Below are 24,877 nucleotides of genomic sequence, written 5' to 3' on the forward strand. Positions count from 1 at the left end.
GAATAGTGTAAGACTAGTTTTCTATTTGTAAACCCGCCCACAGAAAAACACTTCACTAGTTGTAACACTAATGTCCTTTCAATAAGAATCATAGCGATCTTCAGTCATGTTAATAAATACAAAGATCAAGCTGCCATATTTGCACCATAAACAGTACAATAATACCCCGTTTGGTGTGAGTGTATACTGTAAACTGCAACATTCACAAGCTAAAAATGTTTCAGTTAATTATTAACTGTGCCTTGTTTTTATATTTGATGTCAATCACACCATTTCATTTCACATAATATATGAATAAAGGTTCTTCCGGCTTTACCTAAACAGCTGTTCGAAATTTGGATCATTGTTCAAATGTATCACACATGATATTATTGTACAAGACACCACCAACAAAAGTTAATCCTGAATAGTGTAAGACTAGTTTTCTATTTGTAAACCCGCCCACAGAAAAACACTTCACTAGTTGTAACACTAATGTCCTTTCAATAAGAATCATAGCGATCTTCAGTCATGTTAATAAATACAAAGATCAAGCTGCCATATTTGCACCATAAACAGTACAATAATACCCCGTTTGGTGTGAGTGTTTACTGTAAACTGCAACATTCACAAGCTAAAAATGTTTCAGTTAATTATTAACTGTGCCTTGTTTTTATATTTGATGTCAATCACACCAGGTAAGTTCAATCACTGTATTAAAACAAAGGGTTATTGGAACTAATAAATGAATGGTTACAAATTGTTTTTTTTTTTTGTTTTTTTTTTTAAATTATAATAATAATAATCTATTCATAATGCTCGGAATATCCAACAAACTAGTTGCTCAAGGGCGATATCTACATAAGATATCTTTAAAAGATGAAAATAACCATGACACGATAAACATTTAAACACATTGAAGGAATGAACATAATAAAATGTCCAAACTGGTAAAATTACCATAAACAAAATAGTTATTGACACTAAGGTAAAACAGATTTAAAGAGTTCAGTTTTAAGACATTTCTTAAACGATGTCACGTTTTTAGTCTTTAGTCTTTTTTGACCTTTTTTGATAGCCTATTCCATAATGTTGGGCCACTATGGGCGAAAGTTCTCTCGCCACTATCAGTTTTCACTGGGGACATACGAGAAGGTTCTCATGCTGTGAGCGAAGTGAACGCGAGGGAGTGTAAGGTGCAATAATTTCTTGAAGATATTTAGGAGAGTCGATATTATTCAGCGTATTATATTCAATAACATTTATCTTAAATATTATCCTTTCTCTAAGTGGGAGTCAGTGTAGCTGTTTAAAGATACACTATGGGAGATTTTTATAGAGAGTTGGCCATTGTTGCTATAACAGTTCGAAAGTAGAGGATGAAAGAAGAATATATTGAAAAATTCAGTCAAATTACTTTATTCTGAACATAGTTATCATCGTTGTAATATTTGACTAGAAATGGTAGCGAAATGCGTCTTCACCGTGGCCGATCGTTTGATTGACAGGCGTTAACTCCACCTACATATCTCGATTATCAAGTAAAGTTTTCAATGGCATACGGAAACGCTTTACAGCGGCCTCGCTAAGTACACTCTATCATTTAGCCTCGATCTAACTGACGTATTTTCATCAGGTTGCGCCATATTTGATTTAATCAGTTAGTGAAATCCTATTTCAATCCGAGCTGTAGCCGAGCCATCCGTGGGTCTACAGAGTTGAATTTGGGCTTGTTGTTTAAATAAAGATCTAATTTATAATTTCTATAACATCTGAAGCCTAAATTAAGACTTAGATTTGGCTCTTGCATAATGTATGTTTAAGCACAGGAGAAATATGTTCGCGTGGTTTAGTTTTAGTTACGAGTAAATTTGGACAGGGAACAAACTAAAAAGGCGATTTTCGTACAATAAATTGCCATAATCCTGGATGTTACATTTCGACATGCTTCAATATTAAAAGGAACCGAGATCGTTGGGTAATGAACATACATTTTCAGTTTCATCATAATCGGATAGAACGTGTGTCCTCTAGAGTGTCCACAAGCTAAAAACGTGATTTTTCTTACGAACTAGGACTATATTCCATTAAGTTACGGACCGATACACACCGAAAGGTACTGGGATATAAATACTCTTCAAAAAAGTAGGGGATATTGAAATGCAAATATCTATGCAGGTTGTGATATGATAAATAGTCATGGACACTTGACATGCTTTAAGAGGATGTTCACAGATGAAGAACGTATCGCCCCAACAGAACCACTGAGCTGCACTTGCGACACGCGATAGCACCATACACGTGGGAGCGGTTCATTGTCAAAGTTGACACTTCTTGGAAGGGTTGATGAAAAGTGCCGCGTGCTGGTTTATCCTATCCATGTTTGCTTTCCTATCGGTTCTTGCATAAATTTAACGTTTAGCGTATCTTTGCTTTAGTGTGTTACGTTTAATTTGCAATGAGAAGTCTTCAACATGATGAACGTCTACGTGCTATTGACATGCTTCAAATGGGTTTTACACAGCGAGCAGTAGCCAACATGCTTAATGTGTCACAGACTGTGGAACCGGTACCAACAAACACACAATGTTGATGATACACCTCGTTCAGGTCGACCTAGAGTCACTACACAAGCCCAGGATCGATACATTCGTACACAGGTCCTGCGAAATCGAGGACAAACGGCCAATCAACTTTCTGTAAACTTGATTACAGGAATTCGTGTTATACCCCAAACGATATAGCCCATTGCATGCGCGACGACCGCGTGTTGTGCCTCCATTACATCAGTTATTTCACAATTATGTTTTGGTCTCATACATCTCTTAATGTGTCAACAACTCCCTCATTCATTTGAGTACGTGAGATATGACCTCTTTACAATGCATGTAAGTGAATCCAATAATTAGCCTAAGATATTAATAATATGCCATTAATTTAAAGACCAAAAATTCTAGCAATCTTGCCATACCGTCCACAGCATGTTATGAATGATTTACCTAGAGTTATTCTTTTTCTTATCTCCAACAGTTTGTTATGGATGGTCTATTTGTGAGCGACCAGATAATACCTTCCCACCTCCGAATAATTTTGACCTATTCAAGTGTGACTCTGATTGTTGTGGTCCTGAAGGCGATGAATATTGTTGTGATAATGGTGATAGGAGTGATAATGGTCATAATGGTGGCAATGGTAATACTGGTGATAATGGTGGCAATGGTAATACTGGTTACACAGGTGATGGTCGGTACGACAGAAGATTTATTATCAAATAGTAGTATACCAACACATAGCAACATGGCCGTCATTCGTATTCCAGCTGCCGAAATTTATCGTCCGAATACCAACTTGTCATAGTGAATTCTAAATGGCTCCTTCCATGAGGACCCCAGATTGGGAAAGACTGCACTGCATGATTTTAATGACCTTTAAAACACAAGAGGGGGAGGGGGGCGAATGGTTAACGTGTGCGATTTGCATCATAAGGTCTGTCATTGAGTCAGGTGACGTTGTTTCGGTTTTCCGCTTAAATGTGACAAGGAGTAGGGTTGCCTGTCCAAACTCCTGGGTTTTCTCCTGGTGCTCCGGTTTCCTCCCACTTTTAAAGACCCCTACTCGCAAACGAAATAATGAAATAAAATTGGACCATATGTTAGTTATCGTCGTTTAACAGTGTAGTCTCGATTGTCATTGCTTCGATACTAAACAAAATCTCGATTATTCATTTTTAAATTAAATTATCAACTGCCAATCGTATTTAAATCCGTTGAAAATCAAAACCACCGGAAGTTCTAGAGAGTTGATTATGGGCCTGTCATGTAAATAAATGTCTTATTAATGATTTATAAAACATATGAGGCCAACTGAAAGATTTGCATTTGGCAGATTTAGCTCTTGAAAAATGCCCCTTTAAATAACAAATTCCAATTTTCTTATTCATAACATTGATAGTAAATTGCTTCGTAACTTTTAAATGGTGAACTTCACATTAATTAGGTACGGGTGAATGGTATTCAAAATCAAACTTAAATTGCAAATTCCAATTTTGTTACTCAAAACATTAATTGCAAATTGATCCGTAAACTTTTAAATGGTCTTAATTGACATATGTAGTCTTAATCTGGTATTCAAATGAAAGCCCTAAGAGAGAAGCAGGATTTAACTTTTCTTAAATCTTTATTTATATTTTAAAACATTAATGTGAATGTATCCATCTTCCAGCTCTGGTGAATCAAATTTTCCTTTGGTAATTGTTGGTTGTGTTTTCGGTGTGGGCTTATTGTTTATACTCGTGTGTTGTCTTTGCCGTAAGTATCAACAGGTAACTTGTATTTTACATGCCAGGTCATGGTGGCATAGTGGGGAAGGCATTGGCTCAAGAACCAGACGGCCGGAAGTTCGGTGGGATTGTTCATGGGGGTATCAAAAAGAAACCCGAGGAAATTCAGAATATTTCAATCGTCAATTTCAGAGTTATCTTTGTGTTTACATTTTGACTGTTAAATATTTCGAACGCAAAGCAGAGCATTGTGACCCGTACGGCGTACAACCGGATGGAATTATTCATTTGGGAACATGGAGTTAACACCTTGGTTACATTATTATTTTCATTTATTGTGCTCACCTAAAATGTGCGTTAATTACAGGTTATTGAAACAATGACACCCTCTCCCACCTTTACATTTTTCTACTGAGAATGCCATACTTATTATTGGATGATTATTTGCGTATTAACTCCAATGAGCTTCAGAAAGCATTTTTGTTTTCTGGGCACCAATGTTACAACGCCAAAGTTGAACATTATATTATGAGTTATATTCGTATTCTCGATTAGATGATTAGAACTGCTTAATACATTTTGATTTAACTCCTTTCATCAAACCATGGCAATACTTTATTTTAGGTTTAGCTCGTTAGCATAGTACAAATAATTCTAGAAGAAAGAACACTATCTGGAATGTTGTTTATGAACGGGTCACGAGAACACATTTTCATATGACTATAGAAAACACACTTTATGAACGCAGATCGTAGTGCTGGTTTTCTGTTATAGGTTTTAAATCTGGCTCTGTGTCTCATTTTGATCGATATTTTCTGTTTATCGTATTATATTGCAGCGAAGAGATCTAAGGTTGTTCCTGTAAATCAAAATAATTACCCTTTAAGAACCAGTCAAATAGCACATATTTCAGGAAACACCCCAAGTGCTGTCACAGAATCAGGAAGTACCAATGAAATAGCAGATATACCAGGAAATTATGATACGTTTAAACAACCAACTGCTCCACCGACATGTTCAACTGACCCGCCACCATCTTACGAAAGTGTCATGGCGTCTTATCATTCTTACCAATCATCAGGTAATTAAGACGGTGGTCACTGTTATATTCTTTATTCAAAGATTGCAACTATTTGTTATGTTCTATGAGTGACAATCAACATGGGCTTTCCAGTTCCACTAAATGTCAGGGACTCTTGATTATTTAGAATAACAACGTTTGAAAATGCAAAACTGTCATAAGACAAACTGGTGATAAATTATTTTGAGCATCTTTTTATTCCAAATGAAGGCCTTATATTTTATGTAGAGGTCATAATTGTTTCAAATTTTCATATTTTAGTGCTGATATATCATATAATTATGCATTGAATAAACGCAAGAGACAGTGTTTGTTGTTATTTTGCTGTCCGCCTAGCAATTATTGGATATGCATGTAATGTAGATAACAATTCTTTGCTATTATCGTAAAATATTTATATACTTCAAAATTTCATATGAAACGATCTGGACTCGAATAAAACATTTATTTTCATCAGCAACACCACAACCAACAAAAATAACAAATTTACTCGCCTTAAAGACAGAAAAGTGAGTGTTCTTTTTATAATACACCCACGCCACCTTCCAGCCCACTGTAGACAATAATTAAAGGTGCACAATGTTAGAGCTAATTTTGCCTATTACAAATTTTTATTTTGGCTTCAAATGTTAGATAAACATTTGTAGGAGCCCTAATTTCTTAGCTAGTTAGCCCGTGCAGACGTCACAATAATCAAAATGAGGTTGAATGAAAGAATGATTTGTAACGATTTGTGGGTTAGTCTGCATTTAAGGTACTTTAAACAATTGACACATTTACTGGGGGATTTTCAATATCATTAATTTTTTTTTATTCCATTTGCAATTTCGTTGAAAAGTTAAGCCTAAATGTTTGTGATCAGAGACCTCTTTTATAGGAGTACTATTTAAAGTAAAAGTATAGGTAAAATAGGATTTTGCTTAGTTAATAATAAAATAAAACGAACAATCCAAACCATTAGACAAAATTCGAAGTCCTAAAAAAAGGTATAGGCAAAATAGTGTTAAATCACTTCTAGTGCTTCGTTCTTCAGTGGCTTAAAGGATACCAGCCCATGAGTTTAAATATTTTCCAGGTCACTGTTTAGATTAATTGCACATTGAGTGGGATCATCAATTTTCAGATAAAGGGAAGTATCATCAGCGAAGAGTTGAACATTTGATGTTATATCATTCAGAATGTCATTTATATAAATGAGAAAATGAAGAGGACCGGGGAAATAGTTTTGGGGAAGAGGAGACACCCCAGTAACAACAGACCGCTTTCTTCCCTCTGAATAGTTGTGGAACCATTGAAGGTGTCTCCTCGAAGTTGGTAACATAGTCCCACAGTTCTCTCTCTGGGTTCCACTTTTTCCGCCAATTTTCCATTTTAATTTAATAACCATATTGTTTTCGCCACCCCAAAACAAACCAAAATACGAGCGTATCTATCTGGTTTTTCTCGTATAAATACATAAAATATACCCACGATGTTACAATTTACAAAATTCTTATCTCTTTTCTTCTTTGTTGAGGCCTATTTCTTGAAAGCTTTTGTTTAGTGAACTACGATGTGAATGCATTTATAAAGTTAGCTGATTCACATGTGGAACAAAACATTGTTTTGGTTGCTGCCTCATATCTTAACCAAGGATTTGAACATTTCCAACCATCCCTAAAAGATCCACCCTTTTCCAACTGCTCTTAAAATTTTACGCTTTTCGACATTTTTTTTCTGCTGTAGACTTTTGAGGTAGGGCATGGAATACCCTGTCAAAAACTTTACTCATGTCAAAAAATACTGCTCTCGTGAAGGATATATCGTCGTCCTTCGTATGCGTGCTACCTGTCGCTGATGATATATAGTTGAATTTCGGGAATATTTGAAACTGGATTTCAGGAACTACATATTATATATCATCTTCAATTTGCTATTATATCTCTTCCAGAAAGCCACCTTTATTTGCCCGATCGGAGCAGAACAGTAGGACGTTAAATTCCATTTCATTTCATTTCATCTAGAACAATTCCGCCTTCATTAGCCTAGTCGGAGCAGAACAGTAGAGCGTTAAAGGTCATTTCATTTCTTTTCATTTCCAGAACTCCCCGCCCACGCACCATCTGCTTCAAAATTAAACAGAAAAGAAATCAAATTGCATTTTTTTTTTTTTTTTTAAATTCACTTTCGTAGTTTTCCTTCCACTCTCTAACAGGTTACTAAATTACCATTTTCATAGAAGTCCGCTTTACACCCACCACAGTAGTTAGAGCTGCGGAATATAAAAATATTGGGTAAAGAACAGCTTCTATTCTTTATTGAAATTGCTCGACCCAGTTCGTCGACAAACCACATGGAGTGTCCTTTGCGAAGATATTTTGTCCTTTTCGAAAAGTGTTTTGAATAATATTGCAAAAGTTTTAATAAACGTTTTGTTATACTTACACACATCTGGCATTTGGACGAGACGGACACGTTGCAAACTTACATGGATGTACTAAACAATTCACCAACTGCACGCCTTTAGGACATAATCTACCTGTAAACATGAATATAAGTTAACAATATCATTACCCCATTGGTCGAACCAGGCGAGATATGATGTAACATTAATTGGTACGTAACTTTTACTGAAAGGTTTGTCAAATGTACAGGCTTCCACTGCAAGGAGGTAATGTTTTTTTGGGGTGCAGAATATGGAAAATATAATATGATGATTGAGAAATAAATATAAATACCAATTTTGAGAAATAAGTACATGTGTATTTGATAAGTTGAGTTTTAAGAAAGCAAGTGAAATGTTAACCACTACTTACACCGACATGTTGGAGAATTATACCCATCTAATACTTACACCGACATGTTGGACCATTATTCCTGTCTAATAGTTACACCGACATGTTGGAGAATTATTCTTATCTAATAGTTACACCGACATGTTAGACAATTATTCTTATCTAATACTTACACTGACAAGTTGGACAATTATTCCAATCTAATTCTTGTCCATATTGACACTTTATCAAACCAGCACAAGGTAGTGTAGGGCAAACTGTAATGAATTTTTTATTTTTATTTTACATGGTTTGATCTATAAATGGATTTTTATAAGTGTCTTTTGAAGTATCTGATCGGAACCATGATTTAATTCGAAGATGTTTACCACAATATGAACAAACGGAACAGCCATCTCTAATAGCATACCCTATATATAGTTTGCATAATAGTGCTTGGTGTCACGAATACTTAAACCGAAAAATTGTGCATTCTACAACTGGGCCCACGTGACATTTACCCTATGATGAGTCTCAAAAAAATATCACACCGTGCATTTTCAAATACTGACGTGTTTAACCCATTTCAATATCGACTCGCTTAACTTGGTTCTCCGGGTGATAATTCAAGTTTTGAGTCGACGCAAATAAATACCCGTGAATCAAGTTATTAATATTTATAATGGGTTTCACCACTTTACCTGGTTTGGCCACGCTTTGACATCTATAACCACAACCTTGCCGACAACATTTCTGTGTCAACGGACAATCTCTATCATTTTCACATTCATCAAATTTGTTACAAGGTCGACGAGCAGGAACAAATCTTGGACACACACCTTCAATTGAACAAGTACGAGAACATTTAAGAATTCTATTTGTTACATGATTGACTCGCAGGTACACACCTTCAATTATATAAGGCTGAGAACATTTAAGAATTGAATTCTTGTATAGTTAAGGCATATGTTGTTGGTCCTACAGTTGTATCAAAAGACATATAAATGTTAACATGGTGTGACAAATTATAGAAGAATTAGGGATGGTGTATTTAAATGAGTATATCTATTAACAAGACCTTGATATGGGGTTTGAGGTATTTATACGTTTCTATACTAGCGGGGCTAATATTGACAGACGTACGTCACGCAGTGTATTATGGTGGACATTTTACCCGGATAGCGTAGATTCAGTCCACTTTTCTGACCCATACTCACTACGCCACCACGCGGGCTTGAATAACCTTCGACACCTTTGTTATCTTATCTAGTTTATTTCAGTAGTTGCCTACAATAAACATTTTATATCCACGTGTGATAACATCATAATGGGTTATTGGATAACGCAGAGTGTGTCATGTCATTTTCATTGGCATATACGACCGTATGTATTCTTATTTTACCCGTAACCATTTGCATGACTAATATAAGAATTATCTGACCTGGTTTTGGTCTGACAAGATCGCATCTTCTTCCACAAGGATCTGGACAACATTTAAGGTCATCTCTACAGCCTCTATCATTGCTACATTCATTTGTTATTGGTAGAACACAGCTTGTCGCAGCTAGGTCAGGAGGGGTGGGGCATACTCCTAGAATTAAAACATTATGTAATACATAAATTTATGACAAATAAACACCTAAGTGTTACATGGGCTAATGAAGACGGGCATACGCCATACATTGTGCGATGAGGGAATTTTCTCGGCCTACGCAATACTCCGTGAATGGAAATGTGTTCTGTCTCAGTTAGAACAATCAATTATTCTGATGTCACTACACATTGTAACAAGCAAATTCAAAGGCTGTTAACATGTCTATAATTATCTTACTTGTAAAACATTATATGGTAAAGAATGTTTGAATGAAAAAGAAAATGGACGAAAAAAATCTTGATGTTCAAATAATATTATCGTACTCTCTTCCCAAAAATGTTACACTTGATACAAAATTACAAGAATTTCAAGAATCTATATCCCATATATTAAACAAGACCCCGAAAACATATATAATTCAAACGATTTTTACCTGGTTTTCTTATTGGTGAGTTAGTATTAGCATTAACACATTGTCTACCGCATCCACGTTCACAACATTTCTGTCTTGAAGGACAATCTCCATCATTATCACATCTACTGAATGGTACACATTTGACAAAAAACGCTGATCGTGGTAAGTTGGGGCAAAACCCTGTTGAATATTTTGTATACTTTGCAATTTATGAACATTTTTACGATATTTGGGTTGGGATAAACCACTCGTAATTGGTTCTCCATTTATTCTAAACGTACATGTCAGTAGCCTAAAGGAAGTTACATAATACATGAAGAGCTACTCTCTTAACATCCAAGATAAACCCACAGGTCAGAATGCAAATATATAAGGGGGAGAACTCTACTTTATGTCCTATTCTATGTTATCATTAATAATAAGCGAAATGGATGTTCAATCCGATATATGTTGTACGGTTTTGCAATAATACAAAGTCTTTATAATGAGGTGGTGGTGTGTAATTCTGATTATTTACGTTGTAAGTGTACTTTCACTTTTCTAATTAGATTCTTAGCGGGCTTGTGAAGGTATGGAACTCTATTTTATAACGAATTGGCACTTCTCTCAACTAAAATAATGGATTGGACTTACCCGGTTTGGGCTTAACGAGATCACAAACTCTTCCACAGGTACTTGAACAACATTTTTGATCACCACTACAGTCATCATCAATGTTACATTGGTTAGTTAGTGGTGGAGATGGACAACTTTCAACAGGTGGACCAACAGAAACAGGACATACACCTATAATACAAGTACAAATATGGTACTAACCGATGTATTTCTAAAGTTGAATTTATATTATTCGTAAATATTGATACAGTCAGGTTATGTTTTTAAAACCTAAGAATTGCCAGAAAATTTAGTATAAAATATCGAAAAGAAACTGATACATCCTTTTAAGATAAGTCCTTCAACATTGTCTATGGGTGCACATGGGTGTTTTTCGAACGTTGAAGCAAACCCCTATTGTCATTGTTCGAACACGCCAGGATTCTACATTAAGTATGTTAGTACTATGAATTTGGAGGTATTTCAAATACTTCCAATAATACAGCTATTAGAAACCGGAAATAACCAAATGAACACCACTTGCGACAGTCAGACAGTAGCTTTATAGCTATAACGATTCTTGCTTCCAGAACCATTCGTCGGCAAAAATCAGCCCTCAATCATATGAATTATGCATATTAATCTATACATTCTAACATTTTAAGATCCTGGTCCTGGTTTCACGAAATTTTAACTAAGATAAAATCCAAATTTTAGTAATTTGATTGGATAATATTAGATGATTTTAGTGCTTAGCCAATCAAAATTGAAGTATTTGGATTTTATCTTTAGTTAAGATTTCGAGAAACAGGACCCCGTACTAGCCATGTTCTCTAATAATGTATTTATGGATTGTGAAGGCTTGTTGTATTCAATATTGCCACTTTAAGCGGGTTGTCTCATTAAGTGTTTACCAATCTTCTGGTGAAAACAGTAAGGTGTAAATGTTTAATGATTATTGACCTTCTACTGCATTGTGGTTTTATAGAAATAGTTAATTTCAGTACCTGGTTTGGAAGGAGGTGCAATAACAAGAGCATTTTCACATCGAGTACCACAAGCCTGTTGACAACATTTCTGTGATAAAGGACAATCTCTGTCATTTTTACAATTATCAACTACTAAACAAATTTCAGTGGGTTTCGTTATTCTTGAACAAAAACCTACAAATTATTATAAAACGAATTATATTATAAAGCGTTTATGTAAAATTTCAAATATATTTGTTTAATTCAGTTTAATACCTACATGATATTTACACAGTTCGACCCCGTCACAAAGCGATCAAAACAAATTCAGTCCAAAGTACATATTTTGCAACAGGACGCCTACTTTCTCTACCAGAGTCCGTATCAATTCCTTATTTTCGCGCTACAAACCGCAAAAGGTGACCGACAAGGAAATAATTTTTGCAACAGGACGCCTACTTTCTCTACCAGAGTCCGTATCAATTCCTTATTTTCGCGCTACAAACCGCAAAAGGTGACCGACAAGGAAATAATTTTATCGATATGCATATTCTACTGTTCATTGTTAAATCTAATCTGTTCTTGTCGGTGATTAATAGTACCCCGAAGCCAAACATATATATCGAGTGATTACAATAATGTTTTTGCCAGTTTCAAAATTAAAATATATTTAGGATATAAAATATCTCACCTGGTTTTGGTCTGTCTAGATCGCATCTTCGCCCACAAGGATTTGGACAGCATTTAAGGTCAAGTCTGCAGTTTCCATCATTCCTACATTGGTTTATTATTGGTAAAAGACAACTTACTAGAGCTAAATCTGGAGGTGTTGGGCATGTTCCTGGGAAACGATAAAAACTGGATAGGGTTAAACAGAGTCCAAGATTGACCACTGCATATATACAACACAGATATCGATAATAGTCTCTTATTATAGATTCTCTATATAATTTTACGGAGCCCCTTAATTGAACGACCCCACTCTTAAAATTTTAATTCGTTTAAACAATATGTATTAACGAAATCAATTTTTCGTTTAAACGAATTAATTATTTCGTGCACTTCAGGGGCTCCGTATAATTTGTTTAATTTTAATGTGTATCTGACAAGTACGTATTATTGCACAACTCAGTTGGGTAAAAGAAATTAAGGGAAACCCACGAACCACGAACATACAGCAAATATATCAAAGTTTAATTTGGGGACCAATAAATGAGATACAATTTGTTAATATTGGAAAAAATAACCATTAAGAATTATATTCTTTCGATAATCTACGAATTTGTTATATCGTATCACCTCATACCCTTTAATTTATTACATAGAATAACGGAATGTGTCATTCTTGGTAAAACTACATTATCAACAAATTTAATAACTCTACCTGGTTTTTGGACTGGATCAATCGCAACATCAACACATCGATTACTACACCCAAGTTGACAACATTTCTGGGTTAAAGGGCAGTCTCTGTCATTATCACATTGATCTGATCTTCTTCTACAGAAAGGTGGAGGACGGATACTTGGACACATACCTGTAGCAATTAATATGCATAGAATTAAAGATATTGAATTATACAGGTATGCCCTGTGTATAAGTTTTCCAGATAGACGTGAACGTATGTGGTTAAGTGTCACTTTTATTTATCAATGCAAACATTCAATGTTATTGCATTGCAGTAGTACTAGTGAAATAAACCCACCTGGTTTGGGTTGCGCAAGGTCACAGATGCGTCCACAAGGATTTGAACAGCATTTCAATCTACCACTACAATCATCATCATTGCCACATTCATCAGTAATTGGCGGACGACACCTAACCACGGCTGGATCTATAGATGTAGGACATATTCCTGAATAATAATTACCATAATTAATACACCCGTGGCGCTTTGTCCCCTTTGTGAAAGCACACTCTCTTTAGTAGTGCGAGAAAATAAATTAAACATTAATTCGTTTGGTGAACCAACTCTTTCACATTGACAGGTTCCTGTAAAAATGTTTATAAAAGTTATTGGAACAAAATATAACTCGGTGACGTTTCTCTCCACAATGTAAATTCATAAAAGTTAAACCGTGTTCGTATTTCTAGTAGGATGACCTAATTTTCTGACAATAGCTGGAATAAGGTCTCCAGGTTAAAGTAAATCCAGTGATTACGTTTCTAGTGTAGGGAAAGATTTGTAATATAAGAATCTTCAATGAAAAAAATGGAATTAAACAGTTAGAAGGTTTAATGGATCCATGTGATTTAAAGCGTCGACACATGGATCCAAAATTTTCACAGTCTACAACAGAATACAATACAGAACAGCTGTATTCATCCGCCAAAAAAATAGTACCTAAAATTCATGTACATTATATAGGTTTAAACGTCAAATGAGGTCAAATGAATAGAGACGTCTTTAATATATACTAAATATTCGTATCATCCCAAATCGACAATAAAACAGTGAGAAAAAGGAAAATCTAAGTAATGGCAATCTAATTAACATAAAATTTACGACATAATCGATTCTTCAATGTTTTGATGGTGATCATGAAGAAAATACATCTGTTCTCTGGAATCCGATAAGATTTTCAAAAAAAAGATCACTAGAATTATAGATTGTTATTCCACAAAGTCAAAAGGTATGTTAGATTTTTCATTCAGTCAAGTTAGAGCGAGTTTATTGCCGTCCTTTGAGCTCCAAACCCGATAGAAATGAAGGCGGAAGTGGCCATAATAGTTTTAGAGATCACTACGTGATGGCGCTCCTGCGTCGCGACAAACGGGGCCGATTTGTCTAGAAACTTGGTTTTAAAGGATACGACCTCTTTTAAATTCCAGACCAATAGGCGGAGCCAATATTGAGATGTAACGGAAATTAATATTTAAAAAAATTCCGACTTCCGCATAATCTTTCCAATTGAAAATATAATTGTCGACGGTCTGCCAACAATTACCAAGTTCCTTTTTAGGAGGAAAGGGTCTGAAGACCGGGGGCGTTAACATTTGCCTTTTAATTCGAACTATCTAACTGGGTCATTCCATGTCAAGTGGAACAAATTTCGGAAAGTTGGGACATTACCCCCCCCCCCCCGCAAAAAAAAATATAAAAAAATATATGTTATAGAACATGGACTTAAGCTAACAAATCCAAAACTATTCCTCTCCAGGTCAGAAATTCGCTGAGATATGGTCATTTGAAATTAGGGTACTGATACGGATCATAAATTCAGTATTTTTTTTTTAGGTTTTCGAGTGCTTTAAACGCGCTCTTCTAATAAGAGTGTAGTTTATGAATTTAGCATCACACTCATTGTCCAATGCATACTGTTCGTGCCACCAGGTGGCAAAGTGATTTCCACAACCACTGGCAAAGTCACTGTTGCATACACAACCTCCAAAATTGGCATAGTTAATGTCAGTTTGTCTTATTTCAATTTACAAAAGATTCCGAGTCGATGGGATATAATATACTTTTTTCAAATATTCAGTCTCGTAGTTCAGTGTACACTGAAAACGTACAAAATATACCCATTTTCACCTTCATTTTTGGCCATTTAGAGTGACTTTTTGCATATTAATTACAAATATGTCAGCATTTTGGATGTACATTGTATTGTTCTAATTTTATTTTGCCTCCAAAATGAGAACAAAATGGTTAATACGCTTCACGAATTGGAATAATGGGTTTTGACGATAAGATTAAAATTAGACAAACTGACATTAACTATGTCAATTTTGGAGGTTTTGTATGCAATAGTGACTTTGCCAGGGGCTGTAGAAATCTTGAAAATAAAAGTGAATAATTCATTCTGGTGGCGCAAACAGTATGCATTGGACAATGCGTGTGATGCTAAATTCATCATCTACACCAAAAGTTGTCTCAGATTACAAAGTTAGGGAGTTCTAGTCCTATAAGAAATGTGAGTTTAAAGCATCCGAAAACTGAAAAAAATACTGAATTTATGATCCATTTCAGTGCCCTAATTTTAAATGGCCACATCTCAGCGAGTTTCCAACCTAGAGAGGTAGAATTTAGGATTTCTTAGTTTAAGGCCATATACTATAACATATATTTTTTTATAATTTTTTTGGAGGGGGTCATGTTTCCACCATTGGTCCAGTTGATATGGAATGACCCACTTTAATTACTAAATTACGTAATGTTGTAGTGCCATTTTTTATCAATGAAACAGAAAGTATATTTATAAATTAATAAACATGAAAACACATACATATATATTTAATTTATTTACATTAACCCCAATACACCAAAGAAATATATTTATACAATAAAATAAATACATGTACCTAAGTTATTTACATTAACCTTCATACATCAAAGAAAATGTAAAACTACATTAACATTATTAACAACAAATGCTATAACTCTACCTGGTTTTTGGACTGGATCAATCGCAACATCAACACATCGATTACTACACCAAAGCTGACAACATTTCTGGGTTAAAGGGCAGTCTCTGTCATTATCACATTGATCTGATCTTCTTCTACAGAAAGGTGGACGACGGTTACTTGGACACATACCTGTAGCAATTAATATGCATAGAATTAAAGATATTGAATTATACAGGTATGCCCTGTTTTCCAGATAGACGTGAATATCCATCATTTGTTTTTTGTTTTGTTTTTGTTTTTTTTGTTTTTGATTAAATCATTTGTAGAATATGCATATCTATAACATATCTTTCCTTGTAGGTTTCCTTTTACAATTCGTTGGGTGATATTGACAAAAAGCACTCTTGTCGGTGATTAATAGGACTGCTACAATTGGAACGTCATTTATATTTATAACTGGACTACTAACGATCAGAGAGAAAATGTCACAATATTATGGTCACATGACGTTTTTGTCATCACTTCATTTTGTTTGATGGATTTCCAACCACAACAAATATTATCTGCTAATCGCAGCTTCCATTAATTTCTTTCTTTAGAATTACGAAATATAAGACTAACCTGGCTTTGGTCTAACGAGATCACAAACTCTGCCACAGGGGTTTGGGCAGCATTTAAGATCCCCATGACAGTCGCCATCGGTGTCGCATTGGTTAGTACGGTCTGGTCCACAAAGGATGACAGATGGATCTGGAGAACTGGGACAGGTTCCTGTTTAAAATGTTTATAAAATTCATTTAAGCTAAATATATTTTGAGGACGCTGCTCTCCACAAGGTAAATATTTCAAATACACCAAAGAAATGTATTTATAATTTAATAAAATAAATACATATACCTAACTTCGGTTTTTGGACGGGATCAATCTCAACATCAACACATCGCCTTCCACAAGGCTGTCGGCAACATTTCCTTGATGGTGAACAATCCGCGTCATTATCACATCGGTTAACCTGTAAACATCTGACCCAATAAGCTGAAGGTGATAGGCGTGGACATCTACCTGTTGAATCAAGTACAATGTGTTGTCAACTTGCCATATTTAAACACAGGAAAACCCTTAAAAGGCATAGGTTACATCCATAACCCTATCCTGGATTTTATTGCAGATTCTATACTAATCCTTCTTTCTAATACATATATTTGTGTATAAAATTAGCGGATATACCAGTAAAAAACATGAATATACTTTACCTGGGGAAACGTGTATCGGATTTTTACACACACTACCACAACCTTCTTTGCAGCAAAGCTGACCTAAATATAAATTCAAATACATGTACTGAAAAGTTTGAGCTTGACATACACAGAATGGTGTTTATTTATTTGTTACTCTGGCTGAATCCAACTCTTATATTTACCAAATATTTCGCATTAAGCCTGTTAGTACAAGTCCGAAGCTTTTCTCCGGGCCGACAATGGTGTATCCAGGATTTAATAAAGGGTTAGGGCGGGGAAGAATTTGTCAGTTTATTAAAATGTGCACTAAAGAGGATTGAACATTATGGCAAGTTATATTTATTGCACGGCTTTCATGAGTTAACAGGTGTAAACATTGAGGTGTTATTGCTTAGAAAACCCACCCCACTTCTCTATAATGATTTCTACTAAAACTAATGTAAACCAGCAAAAGAGTGCAATAACATTCAACGAAAAGAACAAAGGAAGATTTCCCGTCCATGTTACAACTTTATATGTTCCATGTCCTGTTTATTTTACCGTAGATATATTACAAATGTGCCGCGCAGAAAATTCTAAGTCCATAAATACAAGATTCACAAAGCACTGAAATAACAGTAACACGTAGTGTTTCCGTGCAAAAGTAATTTCAAGTCTTTCGAAAAGCGTCAGCTGTCACATCATCATTGAAAAATTTCAATTCTTCATATCTATGTAAATACTGAACGAAATTAGTCCATATGTTCCTATTAGAGATTCAGTCAACCTTTACAATATCGCAGTTTGCAAGGGATTCTTATATCGCTAAAATCACACCCTAGGACTTCAATTAAACATAGCTTAGGGGCCTACTGTTAGTATGGTTACACCTTGCTACTATAGAGTCTTATCTCATATCATATTAGCGATACTAAATACACCTGTGTGTCATGTTTTCCAATAAATGATTGATTACCAAGATAGATATAAGATACTATAAAAAAAACTGGTTGTCATGGCAACTGTATATTACTAAACATAATTTAAAATGACTTCAATAAGATAGATTTACATAATGTGTTATGTTATAAGAACTACAGCCGGTGTGATTTTGTTTTCAAACTAGAATAATCAAAGTACAAAACATACCGTTTGAACATTCTGAATCACTTAAACAATTGATTTCAGGTCTAAATACACATGCTCCTGCTAGACCGCTTGGTTCTGGACAGTAGTGAGACTTGCAACTTCTAACTGTCAATACAACATATGCAGATGTACGTATTATGTCAGTGGCGTGGTGGCTGCTGCTTTTGTACGAGGAAATATTATGTTATCTGTGCACTTGAGAAGGCCGACAAAGAAACCAACCCACTAGAGTATGTAGTTTATCAAGCATGTCTTTTTTTTCATTTGAAACCAGCGGCTGCCAGGCAAGAGATGGATAGAGAATAAGCTAAAAACAAAAAACGATTTTTTGTACAATCAGGGGCCATTTTCGAGAAAGTTTAGGTCTGCAATCGGATAAAAATTATGACCTGTAGAGTGTCCACAAACAAATTGTGGACGGACGGACGGACGGACAGGGGCGACAATATATGTCCACATGAAAATGTGGGCGTATAAAAGAATCTAACAATCCATTGTCGATACATGAAAGTTTCTAGAAAAAATTATCTCGAACTCTAACTGAATGTAATAATGTCTCTTTAAGCCAAATTTCAGTAAGTGTAGCCTATCGTTAAAGCATGGACACGGGGTATACATAAACATATTGTATTTGAATGTATATAATACTATTATTCCTGCTGATTTTAAGAATAGCTATTTCCTACCTGTTATTAGCAGCAAAGTGACGACTATTGCCATCATGATTTACAAACTTAAGTCGCATAAATACACCTATACGACCCTGTAAGTGCTTTATATTTAAATCGGTTCTCTCTATGCATGAGAAGTTATAAAACATTTGTCAAAATGATTGATGGGTGACAGTTAATCAATAAAATCCCCCCGTTTTAAAAAAAAAAATCCAGGAAATATCTTTATTCACAAAAATATTGAAGCTTAGAGAAAGAAGACAATGGATTCTTTATAACCATACGAGTCCGTAGGTAATGCTTTGAAAATGACAGTAGAAAATTAAAAAGTACACTGTCCAACAAACAAGCATAACCATTTTCATGTCGATCTTACTTAAATTGTTGAAGCCCTATCCTTTTCAAAGTCTTTTTTCGAAGAGCGTCATATACAAGAAGGAACGTTATCTAACTTGAAACATCCATTTTGGCTTAGTTACTGCCACAATCTGCGGAATATAAGTTTTTAACATTGGCAGGAATTGTTCCTTGTCATCGGGAGGAACCCTGTCAAAATTATGAGACCTCAGATATCTTTTATACAGAATTATTGGACCTGTAACAAGAATGCACCAACCGGGATAATAAATAGGGCATTCGCCATGCATGTGCTACAATGGAAATATATATCCGTTGAGCGACGCTACGACCGCCTATACGAGCTACTTTCATTTCGAATTCCTATACTGCCAAGGGATCTTTTACGTGTACAGTTGGGCCTTGGATTTTCGTCCCATCCAAACGTCTAGGCGCTGTTCGTCGCCGGCCCCAGTCCCTCTGTTTTGCATCACTGAGCAGGGGAAACCACGCCCAGGAACTTTCTCGGCCATTACATAGATGAAAAGCCGGACACCCTCGTTAACAGGCCCGCGTCTTATCTCGGACACGGCAACTCCCCAGTCCCCACGCTCAACAGCTGAAAGCTATAAATTACCTGGGATTGCTTGGCTTGTCCTAAATGCTGTCTTAAATGCCCCACTACCAAAGGCTACGTCTTTTTAAATTTCAATAAAGGGAAGAACTTATCACTAAACCAATTCATGGCCAGTGGTCACAAATAGAAATATTACAAAATCATATTCTAAAAACAGGAAGAAGCTTCGGCTCTCCTAGGTTTTGTCTGCGATACGACTTTAGTGGAAGCAGACGTTAAAGAACTACGGTACTACTACTCATGCGGAGGAAATATATTGACGACTGTCTTGGTCCGTGCATCAAACTCATCTTATCTAGTCTAATAACCATATCCAAATTCAATTTTAGATGGGGCTATTGTCGCTGGAGCAACCTAGCTGGCACATATGATCGGCATGTCAGAGTGTGTGTTTAAACATGCTGGGATTCTTCTAAGCTAATTAATATTACACCAATATTTCATTCTATGTTTTTTTCGGCTTTAAAAGACATTTCTTTATAAAGCGCCTTCAGTAATGCGCCAGATGTGATAGATCGAATTACCAAACAGACAGTTGCCACACCTACATTTTCCAAGACATGGACAGAGAAATTCGACCTCAACCACCATTAGGTTGTAACGGTGATATATTTAAACGGTTTTTAAGATCGGATAAAAAAAATGTGACCATAATTCAGGATGTTATGATCCGACATGCGACAATATCAAAAAGAACCAAGATCTTTGGGATATAAACATATATTTCAAGTTTCATCAAAATCTAATAACAATTGTGACCTCTTGAGTGTCGACAAGCTAAAAAGATGATTTTTTTTTCGTTCAGTCATGAAGTTATGGTCTGATATGCACGAATATTGATAGGGGCTGAGATCTTTGGGATATAAACATACATTTTAAGTTTCATCAAAATCGGATCAAAATTGTGACCTCTAGAGGAGTCATAATCTTGGTATTACATACAAGCTTTTACACTATTTGCGTACAAGGAGCGGCCATTTCGTAGGACTGTAGTGACATATTTGAATGGTTTTAAAAATCGAATAAAATCATAACCCCTAGACGGACCACAAGTTTTAAACGTGATTGTTCTTACAATCAGGGTACATTATCCAAGAAGGTAGCCTACGGTCCGGTATGCACGAATAGCGCCTGTACATGGAGTGGACCAGGCGATTGATGAACGCCATTGGCATCTCGAACCACATTCTCAGAAAACCCTGGCGCAATCCATCTGCTGTGTTTGGTCTCGGTACGGCGTTATTAAGTCTCCTCTGAATTTCATACCAAAGATGTTCAATCGGGTTTAATAAGTACGGCGTTATTAAGTCTCCTCTGAATTTCATACCAAAGATGTTCAATCGGGTTTAATAAGTCCGGACTAAGGGCTGGCCAGTCCATAACGTCGACACTGTTCTGGTGTAGAAAGTCCCGAGTTACTCTGGTGGTGTGGACACGGGCGTTGTCATGCTGGAAATAGAAAACGTTGTTTCGATGACGTGCGAAGTGTGGTATGACGTGGGGTCTGAGAGCTTGATCGATGTAGCGCACTGCTATGATGCCGCCTCCTCTACCTGGACCCACTCTCTGGTTTAGGCCGATTCCACCCCAAACCATTATGCTTGGACCTCCCAATGAGTCTTGTTCCGTGACACATTCATCCGCATAACGCTGAACACGTCGACGCCATATTCTGGTCCTGCCATCTGCAGTTGATACGCAATACGGACTCTTCTCTGTGAACAAAACAGTTCTCCATTGCCTGTGTCGCCAGTTCTGGTTGTTTTGGGCAAACTGTAGACGTTCACGTCGATGGCGAGGGGTGAGGATCGGTGCATGGTAAGATCTACGGCAATGGATGTGCTCTCTGGTTAGACGTCGGCGCACTGTATCGGTACTGATGGGTCTTCCGTGTGTTCCCACTGTCTGCCGTGCTGTCTCGGATGCCTGTGTGAAGGGATTCTGCATGTGCTGTCGCACAGCATGGCGGTCTTGTCGCCTTGTGGTAACCCTTGGTCTACCAGTTCTGGGGCGATCATCCGTGGTGTTGGTGGCCCGAAAGCGTTGCTGAAGCCTGTAGATGGTCCGAACATTGACCTGGAAGTGATTAGCAACGGTTTGGGCAGTGTGACCAGCGTCGAGTCTTCCAAGCGCCTGGTTCCTCTGAGCTGTCGTGAGTCGTGGCATGCTGCTGACGTTGTACTTGTAGTGTGAATGATTCAACCAGGTATGGGGGTGCATTTTTATAGGGCTGGTCCTGGTGAACAGCACGTGCAGCATGAGTTACATGAAAATCATGGAGAACACATTGCCATCTCAGAAGTCATGTTGCGTTTTTGAGAACATTTCCTGGGTTCAATTCTGCTTAGTATACTTTATCCTTTCAGATAATTGCTTTGTTGGAGTCCATATTTAATGAACATTATTGGTAATACTGCGGAAGGATCAGGCAGTTGACCTTAATTTGGGGAATCCCCTCCGAAAAATGATATTCGCAATAAATTTTCATTTGACCGTCATAATATAAAATCTAGTTGTCGAGGCCATCTAGACTTAGATAATCAGGTAATTGATATATTTGTTTTCTAGCAGATCAGATTCTGATGGATGGTTAAGTTGACTATTTCTCTGCCAATCGACATTTCTTAGCCAATAAATTTGTTTTGAACATTCCGATGATCTTAAGAGTGTATCCGCGAAAAGACCAGGCAAAAATTGCAAAAAATGCTAAGATGGGGAAGTCCGAAGTTTTGGACCAAACTTATGCTATGACACCCCATGTGCTGATATGCTGAAGTGGTTTCAACCTGATGTCGCTATAAAGGGTTAGGAAATGGTCATTTGAAGGTTAATTTTTTTTATTTTCACGTATGTATTTTATCACTCTTTTTAAGCACAGATTACATTCTATGGTGAATTCTAAAATTCTGGTTTTGACCCAGACTGAGGAAACTGGTGGTCGACTTCAACTACATAACTAATTTAAAAAAAAAGAATGAGTACAAACACAGATCGTTGTGAACTTGTATTAGGATACCATATCCATATGTTCCGACAGTACCAAACAAGATTTACTGTAACTTGTTCTTTTATGGCCGCAAGTAGGATTGCTTCTGATGGTTTTGTAGTGCTAAGCACATAGTATTAATCAGCGTCAAAATATATTTATATTTAAAATATAAAGCATATTTATTGAAAAGTGTTCAAAACCAGCCTTTGTATATTTTAATTAAAGAAATATCAAACTTGTTAATTTCTCATCCAGGATTTAGTTCGACATAATCTTTCTCGGTCTGTTGTCGATCTTCAGGGTACTATCGACAGGTCAAAATATATTTATATTTAAAATATAAAGCATATTTATTGAAAAGTGCTCAAAACCAGCCTTTGTATATTTTAATTAAAGAAATATCAAACTTGTTAATTTCTCATCCAGGATTTAGTTCGACATAATCTTTCTCGGTCTGTTGTCGATCTTCAGGGTACTATCGACAGGTTCACTACATAAAGCATTATTGTCTGCGAGAACGGAGGTAAGTTTCTTGATCCAGTCTTCTTCCTTACACAGCTGAGTTCTACTGTCACGGTGATGTCGTACCTGTGTTTCACTATCAGTATCATACGAGTTATTCGTCGATTCAGGCTCTTTAGCCAATTCAGTTATCACTGGTGCTGTCACGAAATATTTGAGTAATGTAACTGGATCAGTTGTCATTCCGCTGATCCCACCGCTCCCTTTCAATACTTTGTTTACTTGCTCGTGTGCTTGATCCGAGACCCATGGGCACATAGGGGGCGGAATCGTTGTAATTGACAAGAGATCCGCCATTACATAAATCTTTCCAAGCCTCGTCATCAGATTTTTTTCAAGTCTTGCATCCTCGCGAGAAATTCTACTATGTTCACAGCATAGTCCTGTCGATTGAATTCAAAGAACAGGGGTATAATGTCTTCCAGTGCACCGAGATATTCTTCAAAATTTCCTTCTTGGATAGATCTTTGAAGGCGTAACAACTTCTCTACTTGTTCCATTTGTAATTTACATCACTGGAAGAACGTTGCTGGTAGAAAATATCCATCTTTTTCATACACAGTATTGCAAATTTATGAATTCTTTTTGAGCCGCGTGCAGGTTTACTCTCTTGAAGAAAGCATCGGAAAAGACTATGGATGCCTATTGCATTTTCTCTCGGATCTCTGGTTGAGTTTGGAGAAATAATTTGAACTTGATTTCAAACAGGGTTTGATACGTAACTAGGTGTCCGTGAATAGCTCGTTCATAGTTGCCAGTGTCCAATACTTGTGTTGCATTGCAGTCACGTTCGAATAAATACCAGCTTCCTGCCAGGCCTGATCTATTTCTGTACCCTCCAGCACGTTACCCAGACATTTCAGAACATACAACACTGAATGAAACGTACTTGGGATAATGACACAGGTCCATATCTTTTGATATAATGAGACGTTTTCCAGGACATATTTCTTCATTCGGTTGATCTATGGCTGCCTTTTGCTTTTTCAAGGTTATCAATAGTTGCCCTGTTGCGAACATTTCTCTGAATCTTTGGAGGAACGTATACCCCGTTTCCTTTCATATTGGCAGCAACAAGAGGTCGGAAATATTAAAAAGAGTACATGATAACTATGTACAAACCTGGTCGACTGAAATTAGTTCCACTGCATACGGTGTATATAAAAATCAGTTCATATTTGAATCATAATATTTAAATGAAAACATACCAAACAAATATAAATCGCCACTACTACGTCTTCGGTGTGGCAATCACAGGCTTGAAATAGAGACCGGTCGATGGCAAAATATACAAAAAATAAATAGAATTTGTAAATACTGCTACTCAATAGGCATTGAGGTAG

General features: G+C 36.3%; 1 protein-coding gene and 1 long non-coding RNA gene across 2 annotated transcripts; one reads left to right on the forward strand and one right to left on the reverse strand.

The window, feature by feature from the left end:
- The first annotated feature begins 517 nt into the window (after positions 1 to 517).
- Positions 518 to 5,646, forward strand: LOC126817029 (uncharacterized). The gene is made up of 4 exons (XR_007678726.2): positions 518 to 677; positions 3,010 to 3,226; positions 4,201 to 4,286; positions 5,097 to 5,646. It is a non-coding gene; the product is annotated as an uncharacterized LOC126817029 (long non-coding RNA).
- Positions 5,647 to 7,468: 1,822 nt separating this feature from the next.
- On the reverse strand, positions 7,469 to 18,481 carry LOC126815206 (keratin-associated protein 10-7). The gene is made up of 16 exons (XM_056099513.1): positions 18,380 to 18,481; positions 17,267 to 17,329; positions 16,911 to 17,075; positions 16,635 to 16,784; positions 16,050 to 16,202; positions 13,369 to 13,518; positions 13,048 to 13,200; positions 12,355 to 12,504; positions 11,703 to 11,858; positions 10,735 to 10,887; positions 10,120 to 10,281; positions 9,534 to 9,683; positions 8,794 to 8,931; positions 8,287 to 8,370; positions 7,764 to 7,857; positions 7,469 to 7,590 (listed from the first exon to the last, which is right to left on the reverse strand). The coding sequence occupies exons 5-16, from the start codon at positions 16,198 to 16,200 to the stop codon at positions 7,527 to 7,529; spliced, it is 1,605 nt and encodes a 534-aa protein (XP_055955488.1). The 5' UTR covers positions 16,201 to 16,202; positions 16,635 to 16,784; positions 16,911 to 17,075; positions 17,267 to 17,329; positions 18,380 to 18,481; the 3' UTR covers positions 7,469 to 7,526.
- Between the last annotated feature and the right edge of the window lie 6,396 nt (positions 18,482 to 24,877).

The sequence above is a fragment of the Patella vulgata genome, chromosome 3 (genome assembly GCF_932274485.2).
Source record: "Patella vulgata chromosome 3, xgPatVulg1.2, whole genome shotgun sequence".
Classification (NCBI taxonomy): Eukaryota; Metazoa; Mollusca; class Gastropoda; family Patellidae; genus Patella; species Patella vulgata.